Raw genomic sequence first — 25,866 nt, forward strand, 5'->3', positions numbered from 1 at the left:
ATTGTGCCACTGCACTCCAGCCTCGGTGACAGAGCAAGACCCTGTCTCTAAAAACACAATCAGACCGCTGAGCTCTACCCCAGAATTTCCAACTCAACATGGTTGGGGCCAAAGAATTTGCATTTTCTAACACGTTCCCAGGTGGTGCTGCTGCTCCTTACCCAGACAACCACACTTGCAATCTGCCCTTTTGAGTGTTTTCTATTTATCTTGAGTTTAATGAAATGAAGCAAAATCACACACTTAAAACTTTTAGAAGGAGAACAATTTTATTCTAAAAATAGATCTTGGTCACAATGAAATACCAAAAGCTGGTCATTATAATAAAAAGAAGAGTTTAACTTTTTTGTGAAAATACAAAATTATCACTATAATATACTGCCAACTCTGTTTATCTGTATTTGAATTATTCTATTTGAATTATTCCTTTCATGGATTATTCAAGGAAATTTTAAAATTGGCTTCTGCCTAGTACTTATACATCTGGATTGTTTGTTTTGATCTTCAGATAAATACATTCTCAAGGAATGCAAGCAAAACTGAGCATTTTTTTAATGCTTAAGAAATATGGTCCAAAGCAAAATTTTTTTTGCATAACATCATTTCCCTCAATTTTTATAGATAACAACAACAAAAAAACCTGCATTCAAAGTACGGGTATTTGAAAGTAACAAATTATACTACTTACATACAGAGAAAAAGACATAACTAAACTACTTCAAACCCAATGCAGAGGAAACTTTCAAGGCAAATGATGACTTAGTACTTAAAAAGTGTTTTTTCTATCTTCAAAGTGCTAAAGAAACAAGTATTCAAAAAGAAACTTCAGGTCGGTCTACAAAGTTCTGACTGACTTGAAGTAGTGAAATACCAAGAATGCAGTGGACAAATTTAAAAGGCCTTCATTAGAATAAAGTATATCTTAACTACATTTTGCAAAGAAATGAAGCAATGGTTGCACAACCAGTCAGGGCCAAGTTAGTAACATACAACTCAGCCATCAGCCCACCTCTCTTTCAAACTAATCTAAATGTATTTTTCAGAAAATTTCCTCCATACTCTATGTGTTACATACATCCAATCATATCCATATTTTGGATCAATTTTTTCTATATTCATCAGATTATTGGTTAAAATGCGCAGCAAGTAGAAATGATCCATTTCAAAATTCTTAATATCTAGCGTTCTCTGTAAAACAAAAGCTGACAACAGTTTTATTGTATTCCTATTAAATGTAGGTGCATGTTCATTAGGACATCTGAGCTATTTTTAGGACCTTCAGAAACTGGTGTGATTCACTTTGGCCCTCTGAGATAGAAATGCCATCTTAGTATTTACTGTGACTACATACCTCTTTTGTTAAAACTTGACCCTGAGTTTTGAGTGCTGGAATATAAACTGTAAAATGGAAAACACTCCAAAATACATTAGCTAATATTGGTGTCTCTACAATACTGTGCTTTTTCTCTCAATTAACATAATGCATCTGAAAGTACTTCTCCTTCAGCATGGAGTAAGAGGAGGGATTTGAGGGAATATCCAAATCAGGAAGGAGGAAATGTCCTGTCTAAAAATTCCTCTCAAAACTTTCTAAGAATTTATTCTAAAATATTTTGGTGTTTTAGTATAAAAATGTCATTTCCCCAAATCTGAGTAATATCGACAGTGCATGAAAGAAAATACAGCATTTTCATCCTGCAGGTTTAAAACGTAGCCTGGGGGAAGTCCCACAATCCCTGGCTTAATAAACACAGCATTACGCTATAGTTTTGACTCTATAGAATTCTAAATGTTCTTTTGAAAATCATACAAGGGGGTTCTTTTTCTTAAAGTTAGGTGTGTTTACACTCAATTAAAAATTTCTAGATATTGAAAGCAGCTCTACAGTTCTTATTCACAAAATATAAAATTAAAATTAAATGAACTAAAGTAACTTCCAGTGGTGACAATATTCTCACAGTAGCAAATAATCTAACTTCTAGGAGGTTTTTTCCCTATAATGCCAGGATTATTTAATACTGACAACTAAGTCTTTAAAACATTATTATGTTAAACACTGCAGTTTACCTAAATTACACAGAGAACAAAAATTACATCAACATTGAAAGCTCAAAAGAAGTTAATAAAAATATGTGCTCCTTAATGCTCCAATGGATCCCTAACAGGGCTAAGCAAAGCTATTATTTTGGGTTTTATTTGAAAATTTTCTTTTTCTTGGAGTATTTTGTTTCTAGACCAACTACTACAGTTTAAAGCACAAAAAATGTTGATGTTTTTCTTAAATTATGCTTCAGATCTAGTTTGATTGTATAACTTCTGTGTGGCATTAGTAATTAGGATATATCCAGCTCTGAAAAGCACTGAAGTTCTTTATGTGAGCTACAAAAGATACCCAAAATCCTGAGTGCTGTGACAAACTTCTTATTTGTATGCCCAGATGGCATTCTGTCTTTCAGTGATGACGTCTTTCAATTACTGGTCATATGTGACCAATGCCCCCACCCCAGCCAAAAAAAAAAAGATAGGACTTGTTTGTCTTACCATGAACTTGCTAAAACCATTGTATTAACAGTCTATAAGATCCAGATGTTTATCTCAAAACCCAAACCCTTGTTACCTTGAAGAATCTTTACATATTTACGTAATACACTGTACATTATATGCATGGCCTGTTTATACTATTTTCAAAAAGAGAATATTGTTTTAAACTATTAATAAACCAAAATTAATTGATAGGGCAGCATCAATCTGTCTTCCTTCCTTGGTCCATGGATTTCCTTAAATGATGGCATCATGTTCATCTCTGTAATATATTAAAAGTTACAATTACTTTGTTTTGTTTTTTCTGTCAAAACTAGTTATGTTCCTATTTGTTAGTAAAGTAGGATTAGAACAATTTCAAGCTGCACAATCAAAATGGTCACTGTTCTGTGTAAAGTTCCTTAAGTATCCAATATACTGTAGTGGTTAAAGATCTGGGGGTTAATGGCATGGGGATCCACCATCTTGTCTTGCTGCAATCATAGACACAGACATAGCTTCTATTTGTAAGTCCCTATTAAATATTTCTTTCTAGCTGGGCACAGTGGCTCATGCTTATAATCCCAGAACTCTAGGAGGTCAGAACGGAGGATCACTTGAGCCCAGGAGTTTGAGACCAGCCTGGGCAAAACAGTGAGACTACCATCTCTATAAAACATTTAAAAATTAGCCTGGTGTGGCATTGCATGCCTGTAGTCCCAGCTACTCAGCAGGCTGAGGTAAGAGGATCACTTAAGCTCAGGAGGCTGAGGTTGCAGTGACCCGTGATCGCACCACTGCACTCCAACCTGGGTGACATGGGTGACAGAGCCACTGCAAAGCACTCTGTTTAGTCATGGTTTCTTTTATGTATTCTTTCATGTATTGACCTTAAAAAAGAATGTTTCTGAATATGCCTTTAATCTGACAAACCACCACCTTAATATTCTTTTAAAATCAGTTTGAGCCTACAGCCACGCCACTGTGAATGTGTCTGATCTCATGTGATCATGGAAGCTAAAGTGAGTTTGATATGATAAATATATGCAACGTAACTTTAAATATAACTTTTAAAAATATGTTTTTAAGGCCAGATGTGGTGGCTCACGCCTGTAATCCCAGCACTTTGGGAGGCCAAGGTGGGAGGATCACCTAAGGTCAGGGGTTTGAGACCAGCCTGGCCAACATGGAGAAACCCCATCTCTACCAAAAATACAAAAATTAGCTGGGCGTGGTGGTAGGCACCTATAATCCCAGCTACTGGGGAGGCTGAGGCAGGAGAATAGCTTGAACCCAGGAGGCAGAGGTTGCAGTGAGCCGAGATCGTGCCATTGCACTCCAGCCTGGGCAACAAGAGGGAAACTCCATCTCAAAAAAAAAAAAAATCTGTTCTTAAATTATCATTTTTGTTTAAGTATTAGTAATATAACTGTTAGATCCAATTTTCATTTATGATGCAATGTTTATTTAGAGCTTATGTCAGTAACCTGAAAATCTGGGAAACTTCCATGTTCTTAAAATCTATCAAGAAGTTTGATTTACTTTTATGTGTACTGAATCATATGTAGTGTCAAAACTGGAAGATTCCAATGGCCTATTCCAACATTTCCCAAAATGTGTTCCACACAATACTAGTTCCAAGAGATAGACAGTGTTAGCTCCCATTGAAGAGGGGCAGGGGGAGGGATTTATTCATTCAACAAGTATTTTGGTTAAAAATTTGGCAAACAGTTCATACTGTATTCCATCCTGGAAAATCATAATGTATATCAATATTTTAAAGGCTTAGAGAAGTCTTATAGTAAACTGTCTTAGTTTACTTTAGTCAACTGAACATTTCCCACACTTTTTGATATAGGAACTGTGTGTGTGGGACACATGTATGTCAAATGTTAACCCACAGGGCAAATTTTGGAAAACAGTCATCTGTTCTATGGTATTTATATACATTAACACTAAAAAAAGTGAATTAGCTCTTACATTTGTGTCACCCAATATGAGTATGTTGAAACCCTAATCCCAGTGTGATGATATTTTGAAGTGGGGCCTTGGGGAGGTAGTTAGGTCGTGAGGGTGGACCCCTCATGAACAGAATTAATACCCTTACAATTAGAGGTCAGAGAACTAGCTCGCCTTCTTTCTGCCATGTGAAGAAGGCCCTTACTAGAACTCAACCATGGTGGCACCCTGATCTTGGACTTCCGAGCCTCCAGAAGTGTGAGAACTAAATGTCTGCTGTTTAAGGCACCCAGCTGTATGATACTTTGTTGTGTCAGCATGAACTAAGACAACATGTAAGACTCAAAAAACAAAAACAAAAAGGACTATTGGAGCAACAAAAGTTTGGATATATCCTCAAACCATCAGACCTATAGAGCTACATGTAGAGTAAACATGGATTAGGTCTTGTTGATAATGCACATCTAAAAAGAGAGTTTTGCTACAGGTAAAATGATAAATTATATTATTTATACTAACCACTCATTTAAATTTTCAGGGATAATGAGGCTGTCAGAGGAATTTTTTTTGTCTTTGTCGTGGAAAACAAAAGCCATGGTTTTACCAAGGATGCTATTTAGTACCACAACAGACACAGACATACTAAGTCAAAAGCCTGCTGGGAACTGGTATTTCTTACGATTATTGGTATGAGTAAGTGAAAATTTCAGGGTAGGTTAACTTTGGTCTCCTGTAAAGTGTGTTTGACACTAGTAAAATACATTTTTTAAGTACATACATCCATTTTCATTTGCAAATAATTATAATCACAAGCTTGTACATAAACAATTTACTTTGGGCCAAAAGGGTTAATGGGAATATAACTCATAAATCTATCAATTATTCATCCCTGAGATGAGCACTGGCTTGATATTCTATCATAATTAAAGATGTGCACCAACAATTTTTTTTAAAAAGTCCTGGCTATTCAAAACTTACATGGTTCTATACCGAATGCCTCTTCTTGAGTAATACATTTTGCATCCAATGTAAAGAATAGATAAAACTCCCAGCGTTAATACAATACCACCAACAAAGCTCCCAGTATCAAATTTTGATCCTTTCTTTGCTTCAGAATGCATAGTTGTTGTGACTAGAACAAAAGAAAACAAAAAAGGGCTTTAGCGTTATTTTTTTTTTAACATTGTAATTAAAGCTCTCTGATTTTCTGTGTTAAGAACATTTAATTAGGAATTAAGGGAAATCTAGGCATATAAAGTTTCTATATTATTTTTGCCAGACAGAATAATGACTTAAATGTGGCATTTAACTCCTTGCAGCATAGGAAAAAAAGGTCAGCTTTAATACATACTTGTTACTGATGAAGAAGCAGATGTCACTGAACTATTGTGGGTTACTGTCATCGTGGATGTTGATATCTGAGATGTGTTCTGTGAAACACTTGTTGTTTTGGGTGTAGACTTTAAGGTGGTAGAAGTCATATTTGTTGAGACCATCCCTGGTGTTGTTGTATTAGATGCTGCTGTAGGTTTCATGGTGGTGACCGTTGTATTGCTGGAGTCTGAGGCAACTGAAGTTGGTGGTTTCACAGTACTGTTGGAAGTTTCATTTGTATGGTCAGAAGGCACATGTTGGAGAGTCTCTGCAATAATATCAAGAAACATTAAAACCAGAGCTATGATTTAGGGAATAAGATCCCATTTCACTGAGACTTTCATGGTCACAGACAAAGCAAGAGATCTTACAAATACAGCAGCATTTAACATACTAATACTTTGCACTATACTGCAATAAAATGTCTCAAACTAGTAAAAGACTCAACAGAAACCAAGTCTAAATTTATATAAAGTTAGAAATTTTGGGGAAGATATGAAGAAAAAAAAAAAAAAACCCCAGAAGACAGAGTTCCCTCAGTGCAGGGACATGTCTTAATCATCTCTGTCTGAACATCTCAATGTATTTCATATCACATAATAGGCTTTCAACAAATATCTGTTGAATGGATGGATAAACTAATGAATATAAAAATGGTTTTTAAATTTCCAGTTCTCTGCTATACCTTCCAAGGGGCTTTGAGGACAATAAATCAGTAGCTGCATGTTTCTAACCCTCCTGGTAGAATGGGAAGTCCAAGTGAGTTATTTTTTGTAAAAGTAAAGCCAACTTCCCACTATGCATTAGGAAGTGAAATACCATCACAGAATGTGGCTAGCTGTCATACTGGTAATAATAATTTCCCATAGTTGGAAGGACAGCTCTAAAACTATCTGTGAAAGTTTTAAAAGTCCAAAAGCCAATTTTTTATGAAAAGAAAAATTAGTGATTTAAAATACACAACTCAAACAATACCTTTGCTCATACCTGCAACTGAGTTTTTCTTTTTTGGGGGGTATGATGTAAACAGAAACATATAGGTACAGATCTTGTTCATGCTCCTTAACTTCTTTTTTGTCTTTTGAGATGGAGTTTCACTCTGTCACCCAGGCTGAAGTGCAGTGTCAAGATCTCGGCTCAATGCAACCTCCGCCTCCTGGGTCCAAGTGATTCTCCTGCCTTGGCCTCCTGAGTAGCTGGGATTACAGGTGCCTGCTACCATGCTGGCTAATTTTTGTATTTTTAGTAAAGACAAGGTTTTACCATGTTGGCCAGGCTGGTCTTGAACTCCTGACTTCAAGTGATCTGCTCGCCTCAGCTTCCCCAAGTGCTGGGATCACAGGCATGAGCCACCGTGCCCGGCCAATACTCCTTAAAATAAACTTCGATTACTTTTGTTTTCATCCAGCAAAGGTTTCCTTCTTTTTGCATAAAATATGGCCTATAACCAGAAGCAAACCTTTCTGTGTTAATTTTATTTCATACTGCATCTTCTTTTTAACACCACAATTTAACTAACGTTTACAACTATAGGTACCTATTAGGATACAATGTCTAGGGAATGAAAGCTTTTAATATGTCTTTGTCCATTTAATATGATGTAATATATTTCTGTATTCATTTCCTGTCTCATAGTTTATTTTCAGGTTTTTTGGTTTCCTATGTTGCCTACTGCTATGGTTTGGATTTGGTTTGTTTGTCCCTATCAAAACTCATATTGAAATTTGATCTCCAATGTGGCGGTCTTGGGAGGTGGGGCCTAGTGGGAGTTGTCTGGATCATGGGGGCAGATCCCTCATAAATGGCTTGATGCCCTTCACGTGGTAGTGAGTGAGTTCTCATTCTGGCAAAACTGGATCAGTTCCTGTGGAAATGAGTTCCCATGAAAGGGGGTTGTTATAAAGCCAGGATGCTCCTCGGGTTTTCTATCTTTGCAGTTATCCACTCCCCCTTTGACCTTCTCGGCTATGTTGTGGCACAGCTTTATAAAAGCCCTCCCCAGAAACCAGGGCTTGCAGAACTTTCCCAGCCTGCAGAACCTTGAGCTAAATAAACATTTTCTTTATCAATTACCTAGTCTCAGGTATTCCTTTATAGCAACACAAAATGTACTAAGACACCTTTATACTCCCATTTTATTATGTATGTCCACATACTTAAGGTACACAGAATTAACCACTGGACCTGCTTTCTCCTTTCCCCCAGTGAGAGCAGTACCAATGCCTTAGGTTCCTTGCCCCACCACTGTTGTCAAGTACCAAAAGTGATACTTCATATATTATCCTATCTTCCACAACTATTTTGGCCTTATTCTTGAAAGACAGACAGATTGATATTTATTTATTTATTTAACTTAGAGACAAAGTCTTACTCTGTCACCCAGGCTGGAGTGCAGTGGCATGATCTCGGCTCAGGGCAACCTCCGCCTTCTGGGTTCAAGCGATTCTCATGCCTCAGCCTAATCAGTAGCTGGGATTACAGGCACATGCCACGACGCCTGGCTAATTTTTTGTATTTTTAGTAGAGACAGCGCTTCACCATGTTGGCCAGGCTCGTTTCAAACTCCTGACATCAGGTGATCCGCCCACCTCAGCCTCTCAAAGTGCTAGTACTACAGGTGTGAGCCACTGCACCTGGCCCCTATATGTATTTATTATTGTTATTACTATTTTTGAAACAGTCTTGCTCTGTCCCCCAGGCTGGAGGGCCGGTGCCTGCGATCTCGGCTCACTGTAACCTCTGCCTCCCAGGTTCAAGCAATTCTCCTGCCTCAGCCTCCTTAGTAGCTGGGATTACAGGCATGCACCACCAAGCCCACCTAATTTTTGTATTTTTAGTAGAGACGGGGTTTTGCCATGTTGGCCTAGCTGGTCTTGAACTCCTGACCTCAGGTGATCTGCCTGCCTTGGCCTCCCAAAGTGCTGGGATTACAGGCTAAGCCACCGTGCTCGGCCCCAGCTATATTTATTTTTGACTTAACTGTCAAAACAAGTTGGTTTTAATAGTGCTGCTTACTTGCATATCGGGTTTTACTACTGGAATTTCTACTACTTTCTTCAACTTTGGGTCTCTGTGATCTCTTCTACTGAGTATGACCTATATTCTTTTTTTTTTTTTTGAGACAGAGTCTTGCTCTGTTGCCCAGGCTGGAGTGCAGTGGCGTGATCTCAGCTCACTGCAAGCTCCGCCTCCCAGGTTCACGCCATTCTCCTGCCTCAGCCTCCTGAGTAACTGGGACTACAGGCGCCCACCACCACGCCTGGCTAATTTTTGTATTTTTAGTATAGACGGGGTTTCACCTTGTTAGCCAGGATGGTCTCGATCTGATCTCCTGACCTTGTGATCTGCCCGCCTCAGCCTCCCAAAGTGCTGGGATTACAGGCGTGAGCCACCGTGCCCGGCCTGATCTATTTTCTTAATAAGCCCAAAGGAATTAATGCTTTTATACTACATAGGCAAATAAATAATAAATATCCAAGTAGGTAATACAAAAGCACTAAGTTCAAATGAACTTGAACTAATCTTTTCTTATTCAAGTCTGAATGTTCTATAGAGATATAAGTAATAGAATTTAACATTAAAATAATCACCTTTTATTTAAAAATGCTGAATGGATTCTATTGCAATGAAATTAAATACAGCAAAGAACCAACGTTTATATCCTATCTTTAGAACAGAATGATCCCGCAGAATAAAACAATGAACACAATGCTGCTTTCGGATTCAACACACACACCCCTTCCCCTGCCCTCTGGTATAATAAAACATTCTTCAAAGATACTGTACAAAGTCACATGGGCAAAAATAGGAAGCTATAATAGGTTAGTTCTCCGCTAAGTCAATCCAAATGTGCTAAAGAAACAAAAAATTTTGTCAATTTCTATGTCAATTTCTTTGTCGATTTCTATGAATTGACAAAACAGGCAAAAGGAAATTTTGCATTAAACTGTGTTTCCTGATGCTTTTAAGCATAAATGAAATGCAAGGATGCTCTCCAAATTCACACTGGATGACCCAATCTTCTTCTGTAATAAGTAAATAGTCACTTGTTTTCCTCTGCAAATGATACCATCCTAACTCTGGTCTTCTTCCCTCTCCCTTAACTGTTGAAATGCTGACTGGCACCTCTAGGAGTGGCACAGTTAACACCTGCAAAGAGATGTAGAATGGACCATCCATGTGGGACTTGCAAGGGGTGAAGCTTTATCTAAGTCTGCCCATCTTAGCCACTCAGCCTCCTCCAGCCTCCGATAAGCTAAGGTTGAAGAATCTGAGGCGCATATGTTGCTGGAGGGTGTCAGTGTGCAGGGTGTCCACTCCCTCCTCTGTCTATGGGGGTAAAGAGGAGAATGCCATCCTCCACCTCACACCAGCCTGGGAAGGCTTCTAGGGCACTACCTGAAGAGCTGGACAAGCATCTACTGAACTTGGATGGACACAGACAGTAGGATTTGATTCAAGCCTTAACAAACGTGAGACACTGTGACTGAGCTCTATCTACCCATCAGCTAAGTTTAAAAGGCTGCACTGGGAGTAGACCACACCTCCACTAACAGCAAAGGTTCTTGTTTCCCATGAACCAAATCAAACTCCATGGAAGATAACTGACATGAGATTGCCTTAAAAAAGATAGTTTCCTGGGGTCGAGTACAGTGGCTCACACCTGTAATCCCAGCACTTTGGGAGGCTGAGGTGGGTAGATCACGAGGTCAGGAGATCGATCACTGGCTAACACAGTGAAACCCCGTCTCTACCAAAAATATAAAAAATTAGCCGGGCATGGTGGCGGGCGCCTGTAGTCCCAGCTACTCGGGAAGCTGAGGCAGGAGAATGGCGTGAACCTGGGAGGCAGAGCTTGCAGTGAGCTGAGATTGCGCCACTGCACTCCAGCCTGGGCAACAGAGCGAGGCTCAGTCAAAAAAAAAAAAAAAAAAGATAGCTTCCCAAGAGAGTACAGCTTAGAGAGGGGGAGGTCACCAGTAGGGGGTGGAGCATCAAAAGCAAGGGCCAGCTGGAGGGGAGGCCCACTGCACCAAGAGCTGAAGGGGGAGGCTTAGCAGGAGGATCTCCCAGGAACCTACCAATGAGAACCACACATCTGCCATCCAGAGGGCACCTGTGCCAAATGAAAACATCCCAGCCATCAACCAAACAGCTTTTGTCCCTTAAGCCTCTCTAGGCCTGATTCCATAAGGGTGGCAAACAGCAGAAGTGAGGAGAAGAGGTGGAACAAGGAAGTCAACAACATTAGCTTTGCCACTGCAAGGCTTCTAAGCCCGAAGCAGGCCTGGGCTGGCAGAAGGGACAAGTTTCAATTTTGAATCACTGTAGAGTTTTATTATTTTGGTATTATTCTGGACAGGAGCTGCACCCTACTAAATAGAACTTATTCAGTGAATTGGACATTCTATCTATAACACCTCAGCTAGTGCAGTTGGGAGGGTAGAGCCACCAGGGAAAGGCTGTGTGTGACATACAGTTGTCCATGCTCAGTGTTAAGGGTTGAATTGTTCCCCTCTCCACCCTGCCCAAATTCATACTTTGAAGTCCTAACTCACAGTACTTCAGAATGTGACCTTACTTGGAGAGAGAATCTTTACAAAGGTCATTAAGTCATTAGGTTAGGCTTATTTATCCATTATGGTTGGTGTCCTTATTAAAAGTGCAAAGTTGGAGACAGACACACAAACACACACAAAGAACACCCTGTGAAGATGAAGACAGAGATCATGGTGATGTCTCTACAAGCCAGGGAATGCCATGGATTGCCACAAACCGCCAGAAGCCAGAGGGGAGGCATGGAACAGATTGTCTCAAAGCCCCCAGAAGGAAGCAACCCTGTAAACACCTTCACCTCTGACTCCAGCCTCCCGAACTGTGAGACAATCAATTTCTGTTGTTTAAGCCACCCAGTTTCTGGTACTTTGTTTCTGCAGCCCAAGCAAATTAATACACTCAGCTTCAAAGGTTTTTTCATTTATAAAAAATATGTCTCTGTGCAACGGTACAACTGGCACTAGTGATTCTATTGAGCTGGTTCCTTTTGCAGATCTTTGAAACTAGTCACCATGATATGAAGTAAGTCCATAAATACTTGTCAAACCACTCACAAAACTTGTTTTAATGAAAGTTGAGATTATCTATAGATGTCAATCAGAGATATAAGAATTTCTCTATTTAACTCCTGGTTTCAACTAACATAATTACAGGAAAAATGAAGCAAAGGGCTGTAATAACACCATCCATGCACCTTCCTTCCCAGCAGCTGCAGTGTTCAGCCCACAGTGAAAGACGACAAAGAATGCACACGTGGCTATGAGTGATGTCTGGCACTGCTGTAAAAAATATACTCCAACAGCCCAATCAGTTCTTCATTCCTGTTTGGTGGTAAAATTATTACTCCTAATTTTTCTGTGATTATAATTAGAGCTTCCATTTGCTGGCTCTTCTTTTTACCAAGCCTGGTAATGTTACCTAGGCATGGTGAGTATAAGCTCAAGCTCTGGATCAGCTCAGCAATTTACTTGCTTGGGTACCTTAGGCAAGTTACTTAATCTCTCTGAGATTCACTACCCTTTCTGGTCTATAAATCAGGGCTATCACAAGAGTCTGGGAGAATTCACTGATATAATCTGTGTTAAGTACTTCCCACAGTCCCTGAGAAGTGCTCAATTAATTCTTTATAACCATTAATTTCATTAAATGTAACTCCCCTACAGAGCTGCACTGTACAGTTCCCTATGGGAGGCTGAGGAGTAGGCACTGTGAGATATCCGAGCTCCCATGGTTACCATAACTACCATCCGAATAACATCTTATGGAAGAACACACTATTGGGATATTTTTGATTTATCAATGCAAACACCCAAAAAGAAGAAAGTGAGGCCCAGACCTTTTTCTGTTAATACCAGACAGCCACCATGTTGCAACAAGGCCAAGGACACTGTGAAGCAGTCCATTTTTCTAGTTTCAAGTAAAAGTACTCCTCAAAGTCTGGATTCATTCCGACTATCTCTGCTGTGTTGAAATAACTTAACCTTATTCCTATAACCTTGAGTCCAAAAATATTTATTAAATATTTAATAATATTGTTCTCCTTTAACCTAAATATCTCAAAGTTAAGGATGACAATTTGTTTTCATCAGGGCATCAAATACACACTTAAACCAGAGTTGAAAATACACATCCAATTTTTAAAAATCTCAGTGATTTTTAAATGGGACAGTAGCAGCTTTTCATTTCCTAGTATAGTTGTCAAAAATACTAAGCTATTCAAGACATAAACCATAAATTTCTGGTGCCATAGTTATTTTGAGGGGTCTGTGATTCTAAGAATGGTCTGCAGCTTGAGTAAATTTAAGAACTACTCTTATATGGGGTTCTGGGAATTTTTTAAAACATGAAAACCTTGAGAATCTCTTTCCTATAGAATTTACAACCTTACCCCATCAACTAAATATCAGTGTAATTCCAGAAACATTCATTGCTTAGAAAGCAAAGAGGCCTTTCCTCATTGCACGGAGTCAACAGATTCATTCTAAACATTCTTCTGAATTCAAATTACCTGGAGATAAAAAATCCACACTATTGAAAATCTAGATTTAAAAAAAAAAAAAGATCTTTAAAAAAACCTAGACAGGCTGGGTGTGGTGGCTCATACCTGTAATCCCAGCACTTTGGGAGGCCCAGGCGGGCAGGCAGGCAGATCACCCGAGTCAGGAATTCGAGACCAGCCTGGCCAACATGGTGAAACCTTGTCTCTACTCAAAATACAAAAATTAGCTGGGCATGGTGGGGGGCGCCTGTAATCCGGGAGGCTGAGGCAGGAGAATTGCTTGAACCTGGGAGGCAGAGGTTGCAGTGAGCCGAGATCACGCTACTGCTCCCCAGCCTGGGTGACAGAGCAAGACTCCGTCACAAACAAACAAACAAACAAACTAGATAAATCTAGATTCAAAAAAAAAAAAATCTAAGAGAAAACTGAGCTTTAAAAAAGTCACATCATGATAAAGAACTGTACATTTTCTAAAAATGTTTTATAAATTCCTAAATTTTTAAACTCAAAAACTAAAATTTCAAAAGGGAAAAACAATTGTATATGATCACAGAAAACTAACAACTAGGGATTCCAATAAGTTACAGTATATCTGCAGTAAATTTACTACCACATTTTAGTTAAACTATCATTCATTCCACTAATATCTATGAACATAAATAGGATGTTTGTTTCCTCTGGCAATAAATGAAAGAGGCACTTCCAGTTAAAGTGATAATGACCTGTCTTAAGGACAATGAGAACTAACAACTGAGACATAGTTCAGGTCTGTGTAAGGAAACATAGCCTGAAAGGTGATCCTGTTCATTCCCAGAACTGGAATTGAACTGCAAAGAAGCTGAGCAGAGAGGGTGAGAAAAGCAGCCTGGCTTCCTAGGGGATGAGACTACCAGATGGGCAAAGTTGACAGGGCACTGTAGACAGTGTCCAGGCTTCCTTACGCTTTTCCCATAGGTCTTGCCCATTCCATTCCGTTTCCACAGACTCAATCCACAATAACCCCTGTTAGTTACAAAAAAAAAAAAAAAAAAAAAGCATGAATCACAGCCACAAGAGCATCAGGCTAGACTGATATTTTCCCCCTGTTCCTGCTCAAAACTCCCCAAGCCTCTCATCCTGGCATCCTTGCTCTCCAGGGAGCAGAATTCACTCTGCTATTCCTCCTTATCACACCCCTGTTAGGCTGGCAGCTTGCTCCTCCCTCATGTCTTTCCATAGGCTGGTTTAGTACCTTCTCTGTACCGAGAACTATGCTAGGAGGCTCTGCACACACAGAAGAGACGTGATCCTTGTCAGCATGGAGGGTGGTCTAGTAAGGACAAGAAGGAAACAACACAGTTACAATACGTATGCCAGGGGCCAGTTTGATTTTCACCTCCTCCTCAGGCAACTTCCTTTCTATCGAACACCTACTGTTCATTTTTCTGAACTTTTATTATTATTTTAAAAATTAATGTATCTTGTGTGTTACAATACAAAATATATTTGGTCTTTGTCCCTGGTTCCTGGCACAGAGTTTCTAAAATCCCTTGGGATTTTCCTGAATGATGGGAGCGTCTTTGGTTATTCATGAGAACCCCCCTTTTGCTCAAACCTGAGTTTTTGGCTAATCAACTGCCATAGCGTAGGGCCCATAGACAGCCTCAGGATGGGCTCCTCACCAGAAATACCAGGTGATTAGCGGGTTGGAAGTTTCAGCCCCATCCATCAACCTTTGGGAAAGCTAGAAATTAAGCTCTATAAAAGCTCCTGTACTGAGATCTGAGGGGCTTCTGAGTTGGTGAACACATGGAGGTGCTGAGACGGCGGTGTTCCCAGAGAGCGTATTGAAGCTCTGCACACCATTCCTCCACGCCCAGACCTTACCCTAACCATCTCTTCCATTTGGCTGCTCCTGACATATCCTCTATAATAAACCAATAAATGTAAATAAAGTGTTTCCTTGAGTTCTGGGAGCCATTCTAGCAAATTATGTAACCCAAGGAGGGAGTTATGGGAAAGCCTGATTTATAGTTAATTAGGAGTACAAGAGCTGAACGTGCAATTAGCATCTGAACTGAGGGCAGTCTTGTGGGCTGAGACCTTAACTGGTGGGATCTGACACTAAATCCAGATAGGTAGTAGATAGAGTCAGAACTGAATTGGATTGTAGGACACTCAGCTGATGTCTGAGAACTGGCAGAGGTGGGGGAAAAAAAAACACACATCTGGTGTCGGAAGTGCCGTATGATTATAGAGAAACAGTATTTTTCCAGGTCTTGTTTATCTTTTCAAATGAATTAATTGTAAGAACGATGTCTTATATTTTCATTTCATTCTATCAAAGTGTCAGACACAGTTCTGGGAAAACGTGATAATTTCTAGTATATTCTCCAAACTGTGCAAGTGCCTAGCACCGTCTGGAGCATATACAGTTGGGGGGCACCCAAGGTATGTCTGAACTCTTCACCATTACAGACAAGGCCCCAGTTGCCCTCTGCTGCCTACCCTTCTGCCCCAGGAGGAAGATCTATCTACCACCTATCCCCTAGCAGGCAGTTCATTTTTATTTCTGTTGCTTTGTTATGTTACTTCAGGTGCCTGGGCTGCTTCCCACCCATTCTCAGCTCTGTGAAATTCTACTCATGTTCAAGAACCAGTCTATACATCATATTAAAGGTATATTAAAAGCAAATAGAGGCCAGGCACGGTGGCTCATGCCTGTAATCCCAGCACTTTGGGAGGCCCAAGGGAGGCGAATCATCTGAGGTCAAGAGTTCAAGACCAGCCTGACCCAACATGGTGAAACCCTGTCTCTACTAAAAATACAAAATTAGGGCATGGTGGCGCATGCCTGTAATCCCAGCTACTCAGGAAGCTGAGGCAGGAGAATCACTTGAACCCAGGAGGCGGAGGTTGCAGTGAGCCGAGATCGTGCCATTGCATTCCAGCCTGGGCAACAGTGCAAAACTCCGTTTCAAAAACAAAAGCAAACAGAATCAACACGCCATTTAAAAGACAGAGATTATGAGACTGGATTTAACTGTTTATAAGTAATACAACTTAAATATAAGATACAGAAATGCTAAAAAGTATTGAAAGTAAGAGTAAAGAAAAGAAATTTTACAATACAACTACTGGCCAGAAAAAAAAGATAACAACTCTATTAATATCATATGCAAGTCTTTAAGGTGAAAAGTATCACTAGAAATTTTTTAAAAAGAAAAGACATCTCATAAATGGATTAATCTAACAGGAAAATATATTTCATATACAAGATGAGAAATATATAAAATAAAATACGATAGACCTGATGGAGAGAAGTAGATACTTTTTATAGAGTTGGACTTTTGTCAACATCTCTAAGCAAAAGAACAGACCCCAAGAAATTCATAAGGAAATGACAGGTTCTCAACAATGTTAACAAATCTGACTTCTTCACATACCTTCAATGTACCTAAAAACTACAGAAATCTTCACACGCTAATTCCCAAAGGATGAGAAAATAAGTAACATATTTCCCAATTATTGATAAAGTAAAAAAATTAATTTAAAAATATTTTGATAAGGAACCTATGACCTAAAAACTTGTGGGATGCAACTCAAGTTATGCTTAGAGATTTATAGCAAAAATGCATATATTGGAAAGAAAGGTAAAATGAACTTTTGATGTGAGAATAAGCTTAAAAAATGCACACCATCTTCCAGCAACTCATACAAATGTTTCCATTTCAGAGAAATTTAAGAACTTTTGAAGGCTGTATTCCTCTTAAATGTGAGACTTATACTTCAGAAGTTTCTATTAAGGTATGTGTTAATCCACACCAAGAGAAAGAACTTGGAAAAACTTGCTCTGTCAAAACTGTTGGAAACCATCTCGAGATGGTTCCTCTAGCTAGATAAGTTTAATTAAAAGTGCATGCACCACTGGTGTACATGTGCACAGACCCCACCACCCCATCACCACTGGCACATACATGTGGACCCTGCTGCCACCGTCCTGACAAAGTGCTTTTGCTGGCACCCCCACATTGGAATGTTATTGCCAGTGGACCAGGAACACCTAAGTCCCTCCAGCACGGCAGGTGCTTAACTTCGAGGGGCCAAAAAACAAAGCTGTAGGCCTGGTCCCAGACCTCCAGGGTTAGAGCACACAGCCCCCGAGTGCTGAGCTAAGCCTTGGCCCCCTGAAAGCATTCTGAAATAAAGCCAGTCAAATGAACCCAACTTATGCCACAGTCAAATCAAGGGCATCAAAGAATATAAAAGCAAAAGCCTCAAAGGACAGCAACTTCAAAGCCCACGCAGCTGAGAAAGAACCAGCGCAAGAACTCTGGCAACTCAAAAAGCTGCAGTGTCTTCTTACCTCCAAACAACCATACTGCCTCTCCAGCAATGGTTCTTAATGAGACTGAAATGGCTAAAACATCAGACATGGAATTAAGAATCTGGAGGGCAACAAAGATCAAGATTCAGGACAAAGTTGAAGCCCAATCCATGGAACCTAAGGAATCCAGTAAAATGACACAAGGGCTGAAACACAAAATAGCAATTTTAAGAAAGAACCAAACTGATCTGATAGAGTTGAAAAATTCATGACAAGGATTTCAAGTATTAACAACAGAAGAGACCAATCTGAGGAAAGAGACTCAGAGCTCAAAGACTAGTTCTTTCAATCAACTCAGTCAGACAAAGAAACAAAAAAGAATGAAAAGAAATGAAGATAACTTCCTAGAAATACGGGATTATGTAAAGAGACAAAAACCTACAACTCACTGGCATCCCTGAAAGAGAGGGAGAGAAAACAAGCAATCTGGAAAACATATTTGAGGATACTGTCCATGAAAATTTCCCCAGACTCACTAAAGAGGTCAACTTTCAAATTCAGGAAACTCAGAAAACTCCTGCAAGATACCATACAAGACAACCATCCCCAAGACATATAGTCATCAGATTCTCCAAGGCCAACACAAAAGACAGAAGGGGCAGGTAACTTACAGAGGGAACCCCATCAGGCTAACAGCAGACCTTTCTGCAGAAACCCTCTAAGCCAGAAGAGATTGGGGGCCTATATTCGGCATCCTTAAAGAAGAGAAATTTCAACCAAGAATGTCGTATCTAGCTAAGCTAAACTTCATGAGCAAAGGAAAAATAAAATTCATTTCAGACAAGCAAGCACTAAGGGAATCCATTACCACCAGACTTGCCTTACAAGAGGTCCTTAAGAGAGGGATAAACATGGAAATAAAGGGCTATTACAAGCCACCACAAGAACACACTTATGTACACAGACCAATGACACTACAAAGCAACTACACAACCAAGTTTACATAGAAACCAGTTAACAACACAGTAACAGGATCAAATCCACACATATCAATGTTAACCTTGAATGTAAACCAACTAGATGCTCCACTTAAAAGGTACAGAATGGCAAATTGGATAAAGAAGCAAAACCTAATCGTAAGCTAGCTTCAAGAGACCAGTCTCACCTGCAATGACACCCACGGGCTCAAAATAAAGGGATAAAGAAAAATCAAGCAAATGTAAATCAAAAAACAACAGAGGTTGCTATTCTTATTTCAGACAAACTTTAAACCAATAACAATCAAAAAGGACCAAGAAGGGCATTACATAATGATACAGGGTTACCTCAACAAGACAACTTAACTATCCCATATAAATATACACTCAACACTGGAGAACCCAGATTCATAAAACAAGTTCTCAGAGACCTATAGACTCTTAAGCCAATAGTGGCAGACTTCAAAACCCCACTGACAGTATTAGACAGATCACTGAAGCAGAAAACTAACAAAGATATTTGGGACCTGAACTCAACACTTAACCAAATGGATCCAACAGGTATCTACAGAGCACTCCACCCAACAACAGAATATACATTCTCCTCATCTGCACAAGGCACATACTCTAAAACTGCACATGGCACATACCAAATGCTCAGCCATAAAGCAATTCTCAACAAATTATGATTCTCAAAATCATACCAACCACACCCTCAGACCACAGCATAAAAATGTAAATCAGTACCAGGAAGATCTCTTAAAACCCATACAATTAAAGGGAAATTAAACAATCTGCTCATTACTAACTTTGGGGTAAACAATGAAATTAAGGCAGAAATAAAAAAATTCTTTGAAACTAATGAAAACAAAGCCACAACACATCAGAATCTGTGAGACATGGCTAAAGCAGTGTTAAGAGGAAAGTTTACAGCTCTAAATGCCCACATGAAAATGTTAGAAAGACCTCAAATTAACAACCTAACTTTACACCTAGGGGAACTAGAAAAACAAAAGTAAACCAACCCCAGTCCTAGCAGAAGAAAAGAAATAACCAAAATCAGAGCTGAACTCAATGAAATTGAGATGTGGAAAAACATACAAAAGATCAATGAAACCAAAAGTTGGTGGTTGTTATTATTATTATTATTATCATTATTTTTGAGATGGAGTCTTGCTCTGTTGCCCAGGCTGGAGTGCAATGGTGCAGTCTCAGCTCACTGCAACTTCCACCTTCTGGGTTCCAGTGATTCTCCTGCCTCGGCCTCCCAAGTACCTGGGACTACAGGTATGTGCCACCACACCCAGCTAATTTTTGTATTTTTAGTAGAGACAGAGTTTTACCATGTTGGCCAGGCTGGTGTCAAACTCCCGACCTCAGGTGATCCACTCACCCTGGCCTCCCAAAGTGTTGGGATTACAAGGTGTGAGGCACCATGCCCAGCCCAAAAGTTGGTTATTTGAAAGAATAAATAAGATTGACAGACTCTAGCTAGACTAATAAAGAAAAAAGAGAGAAGAGCCAAATAAACACAATCAGAAATGATAAAAGGAAACATTACCACCAACCCTACAGAAATACAAAAAACCCTCTGAGACTATTATGAACACCACTACGTATACAAACTGGAAAGCCTGGAAGAAGAAATGGATAAATTCTCAGAAACACACAACCTCCCAAGACTGAACCAAGAAGAAACTGAAACCCTGAACAGATCAATAATGAGTTCTGACATAAAATCAGTAATAAAAAAATCTACCAATCAGGAAAAGCCTTGGACCAGACTGATTCACAGTCAAGTTCTACCAGACATATATTAATAAAATATAAAATTATTCCAAAAAATTAAGAAGAGATTCTACCCTAGCTCATTCTATAAGGCTAGCAACATTCTGATACCAAAACCTGGCAGAGACACAACAAAAAAAGAAAACTTCAGGCCCATATCCCTGATAAACATAGATACAAAAATCCTCAAGAAAATACTAGCAAACTGATCCACCAGCACATCAAAAAGCTAATCCACCATGATCAAGTAGGCTTTATTCTTGTGATGCAAGGTTGGTTAAACATAGGCAAATCAATAAACGTGATTTATCACATAATGTGAACTAAAAAAACCACGATCATCTCAGTAAACAAAGAAAAGGCTTTTAATAAAATTCAAAATCCCTTTATGTTAAAAACCCTCAACAATCTAGGTATTAAAGAAACATACCTCAAAATAATAAGATCCATCTATGACAAACCTACAGCTAACATCATACTGAGTGGCCAAAAGCTGGAAGCACTCCCTTTGAGAACCAGAACAAGACAAAAATGCCCACTCTCACCACTCCTATTCAAGACAGTACTGGAAGTCCTAGGCAGTCAGACAAGAGAAAGAAATAACAGGAAACCAACAAAAAGTCATAACAGGTAACCAAGAGAAAGTCAAACTCTCTCTTTGCAGATGATATGATTCTCTAACTAGAAAACCCCAGTCTCTGCCCAAGGGCTCCTAGATCTGATTAACAATTTCAGCAAAGTTTCGGGATGCAAAATCAATGTACAGAAATCAGTAACATTTCCATATACTAATAATGCCCAAGCTGAGAGCCAAATCAAGAATGCAATCCCATTCACAGCAGCACTCCCTTCCCCCACCACAAACATACAAATACCTAGGAATACAGTTAACCAGGGAGGTGAAAGATCTCTACAACGAGAATTATGAAACACTGCTCAAAGAAATCAGATATAACACAAATAGAAAACCATTCCTTGCTCATGGAGAGAAAGAATCAATATTATTAAGATGGCCATACTGCCCAAAGCAATTTACAGATTCAGTGCTATTGATATCAAACCACTGTAAGTGGAAAAAAGCTCTTCTAAAATTCATATGGGTCCAAAAAAGAGCCCAACTAGCCAAAGCAATCCTAAGCAAAAAGAACAAAGCTAGAGTCATCATGCTACCTGACTTTAAACTATACTACAAGACTACAGTAACCAAAACAGCATGGTATCGGTACAGAAACTGATACACAGAACAATGGAACAGGTTAGATAACCCAGAAATAAAGCCTCACAACTACAGCCATCTGATCTTTGATAAAGTTAAAAAAAAAAAAGTGCAATGGGGAAGGGACTCCCTATTCAATAAATGGTACTGGGATAACTGGCTAGCCATAAGCAGAAGATTGAAACTGGACCCCTTCCTTTCACCATATATGAAAATCAACTCAAGATGAATTAAAAAGGCTTAAATGTAAAACCTAAAACTATAAAAACCCTAGAAGACAGGAAGGGAGGGAGGCAGAAAAAAAATAAATAAAACCCTAGAAGAAAACCTAGGAAACACCATTCTGGCCATTAGCCCTGTCAAAGCTTTCATGACAGAGACACCAAAGGCAACTGCAACAAAAACTAAAGTTGAAAAGTGCAACCTAATTAAAGAGCTTCTGTACTGCAAAAGAAACTATCAACAAAGTAAACAGAAAACCTATAGAATGGGAGAAAATATTTGCAAATTATGCATCTGACAAAGGTCTAATATCTAGAATCTATAAGAAACTTAAATGAACAGGCAAAAAACAACCCTTATTGAAAGGATATGAACAGACACTTCCCAAAAGAAAACATACACATGCAGCCAACAAGCATATTAAAAAAATGCTCAACATAACTAATTATTAGAGAAATGCAAATCAAACCACAGTGAGAAAGCATCTCACACCAGTCAGAATGGTAAAAAATAAAAAAATAACAGATACTGGCAAGGCCATGGAGAAAAAGGAATGCTTGTACACCACTGGTGGGAATGTAATTAGTTCAGCCACTGTGGAAAGCAGTTTGAAGATTTCACAAAGAACTTACAATAGAACTACCATTTGACCTAGCAATCCCATTACTGGGTATATACCCAAAATATAAATCATTATAAAGACACATGCACACATACGTTAACTGCAGCACTATTCACAATAGCAAAGACATGGAATCAACCTAGATACCCAACAGTGGCGGACTGGATAAAGAAAATGTGGTATTAATAATATACACCATGGAGTACTACACAGCCATAAAAAGGAATGAAATCACATCCTTTGCAGCAACACGGATGCAGCTGGAAGGCATTATCCTAAGCAAATTAACGCAGAAACAGAAAATCAAATACTGCATGTTCTCAATTATAAGTGAGAGCTAAACAGTGAGTACACAATGGACACTAAGAAGGGAAGAATAACACACCAACACCTGCCTGAGGGTAGGAGTAGGGAGGAGGGTGAGGATGGAAAAACTACCTATTGAGTACTACGCTCATTACCTGCGTGATGAAATAATCTGTACACCAAACCCGTCACACATTGATTTACCCATGTAACAAATCTGCACATGTACCCTCGAGCCTAAAATAAAAGTTAGAAAGAAAAACAAAAAGTGCATGCATTCAAGTTTATGGCTTTTCATGTTTACTATTCTAAAAATTAAGATACACGTTGTACTAAAAACGTTCATTCATTCATTCATCCATATTTAATTTCAATCCTTGTTCATGTTGCCTCATATCCTGAATAAGTACTTTTAGCTACCAACTTCAATTGTCAAACCAGGGTTAGTCATGTACCTTGTATACCTGCCTGGACATGAAATTAATCCAATGGTGTGAGGCAAAAAAGGTTCCTTCACAAACCTCCAGAAGGAGTTTTAAATGGTACTCTAGCAAGAAATCACCAAGAGAACTAGAAAGTCTCCTCATCAGCTCTCAGCTACCTAAACTCCCCAGGGCAACTGCGTGTCCAGTCTGTTAGACAATGGCTTTTTAAAAGCATTTTTTAAACTACTTTTAAAATTCAGTATATTCCACACTAGCATTATACCCTTGAAGACATAAATAGTAAAGTGAGCTCAATAGGTCTCTATTAGAAGAATAATGAGACGGCTGAATAAGGAACAGATTTATTTAATCTAAAAGGAGAATTCAATTTTTCTATTTAGGAACACAAATTATTAGTGTGGATTAGAGGTATTAAGATGGGGTGGGTAGTTCTGCCTGCATTTCTAGCTGCAAGGCAGCATTATCAATTCTATCCATCAGCTCTTCAGCATTTCTCCCATGCTTGGAATGGCTTTTATGGATTAGGCAGAAAATGAACTGTTTCTCCCTTGTTTTAAGCCTTGAAATATTAATCCAGGAAATACACTGTAAGCAACTCAGAATTTTTATATTCCCTTCCAGTTACATGCTGAGGCCAAATTTCTTTCTGTAGAAACTTAGAAAGTATATTGGAAGGCAATGGGGAAGAATGGTTTTTATATAAAAATATGCACAAACATATGAATTATATAGGAATTAAGACACTCTGTCTTAGAAACTATTTGCATCTCCAGATCCCTTCCCCATCCTCATCCAGCCTGCTCTCTGCCCTGAGAGGTGACACTTACAGACTGCACTGACAGGCTCCCTTGGCCCCCAAGGCTTCTGGTTAGGTTTGGCCAAAGGGAAAGCATCATTGTTAATGTTTTATATTCCTCACTATTCTTATCAGTTTGTATTACTAACGTGACTAAGAGAACAGCAAATGTCTTTTACTGTCTAGGCATAGATCTGACCTGGAATGAGCTCACAAAAGCTGAGCCCTGTGTGCTCTATAGGTATCTGTCTGTCCCAGCAGTATTCAATGAATACTTCAACAGTGCTCATTCTGCACCGAACGCTGTTCTAAATATTTTATAAACATTTGTAATTTTCATAACCCTAGGAGGCAGATGTTATTGTCATCCCCATTTTACAGATGAAACTAAGGCACAAAGAGGTTGAGTAACTTGCCTAGGGTCACAAACTAGTAAGGGGAGGAGCCAAGATTTAGACTTCCTCAGGTTGGCTAAAGAGTCCCTGCACTTCATCACTATTAGGCTGCCAGTCACAAGGAGTAGTATCACAAAGTCAAGAAGCTTTGGTTAGGACAGATGAGTGAATGTGTCAATGTTCCACTGTTAACCTTTAACACATTGCTGACTAAGAATGATAAAACTAGGGGGCCAGCGGGCCTGGTGGCTCACTTTGGGAGGCCAAGGCGGGTGGGTCACTTGAGGTCAGGAGTTCAAAACCAGCCTGGCCAACATGGTGAAACCCTGTCTCTGCAAAAATACAAAAGTTATCCAGGCGGGGTGGTGCATGCCTGTAATCCCAGCTACTCTGGAGGTTGAGGCACAAGAATTGCTTGAACTCAGGAGGCGGAGGTTGCAGTGAGTCAAGATGGTGCCACTGCACTCCGGCCTGGGTGACAGAGCGAGACTCCATCTCGAAAGAAAGCAACAACAAAAAAACTAGGGGATAAACAGATTTTAGGCAGAAAAATAACAACATAAACAAGCTCAGAATTACTCCAAGTATTTTATAAACCTCCACTGGGTATGTACCAAATACTCTTGATATCCCATGTTCTATAAACCTGCATACAAGACATACTATCAGTCTGTCTCCATTATAAAATCCACATGAAATAATAACAACAACAACTTCTCATACTCTAAAATATCATTTTATTGTCACAGCGGGACTAAAATGTGTGAAAAAACACATCTGGAATATTTTGAAATAACATTATTAGAGCTGTATTTGCAACCCTGAAAGGCTGTGCAGGTGGTGCTGTCACTCAGTTACAGAAGATTTATGGTCTAAACACGGGGAATAAGCATGTGTAATGTGCAGCTGCCACATAAGAATTTGGTCATTAACAAGCTCAAAGCACCACAACAAAGAGATATTCAGTCAGCAAAAAAAAAAAACTGTCTGCTCAAATGTCAGCACAAAAGAAATCCCTAGAGATGACAACTGTACGGTTTAGTATACTAGTAAATAATTTTAATTCATTGTGTAAAGGCACTAGAAAATTTAATATTTAATACTGAACATGTTTTCTTGCAAGACAAAGGAAAAATGGAAACTTCGCCAGTTACTAAAAACACATATTGTTTAATGTTAGTAATGGTACCAAACTGAAGATGGCAGTAATCTGGGGAAGTAGGAAGCAAATATTGAACATTTGCTGTGTGCAGTCACCATGCTAGATGCTTTTCATATTTTTAATTTTTAAAAAATTTCGCATGATCTGTAGAACAGCCATGGGAGATGGGTTTGCTCCTCCCAATTTGCAGATGAGAAAACTGACCCAGAAGGTTAAATAAAT

General features: G+C 39.1%; 1 protein-coding gene across 1 annotated transcript in view; it reads right to left on the reverse strand.

The window, feature by feature from the left end:
* Positions 1–250: 250 nt before the first annotated feature.
* Positions 251–25,866, reverse strand: part of TMEM123 (transmembrane protein 123) — a 56,466-nt gene continuing 30,850 nt past the window's right edge. The window contains exons 3-5 of the mRNA XM_003828384.5: positions 5,831–6,121; positions 5,458–5,611; positions 251–2,803 (exon numbers count right to left, since the gene is read on the reverse strand). Of these exons, the coding sequence (XP_003828432.3) occupies positions 2,779–2,803; positions 5,458–5,611; positions 5,831–6,121 (470 nt within the window). The 3' untranslated portion in view covers positions 251–2,778. The remainder of the gene's footprint in view (positions 2,804–5,457; positions 5,612–5,830; positions 6,122–25,866) is intronic.

This window comes from Pan paniscus, chromosome 9, assembly GCF_029289425.2.
Source record: "Pan paniscus chromosome 9, NHGRI_mPanPan1-v2.0_pri, whole genome shotgun sequence".
NCBI classification, from domain to species: Eukaryota; Metazoa; Chordata; class Mammalia; order Primates; family Hominidae; genus Pan; species Pan paniscus.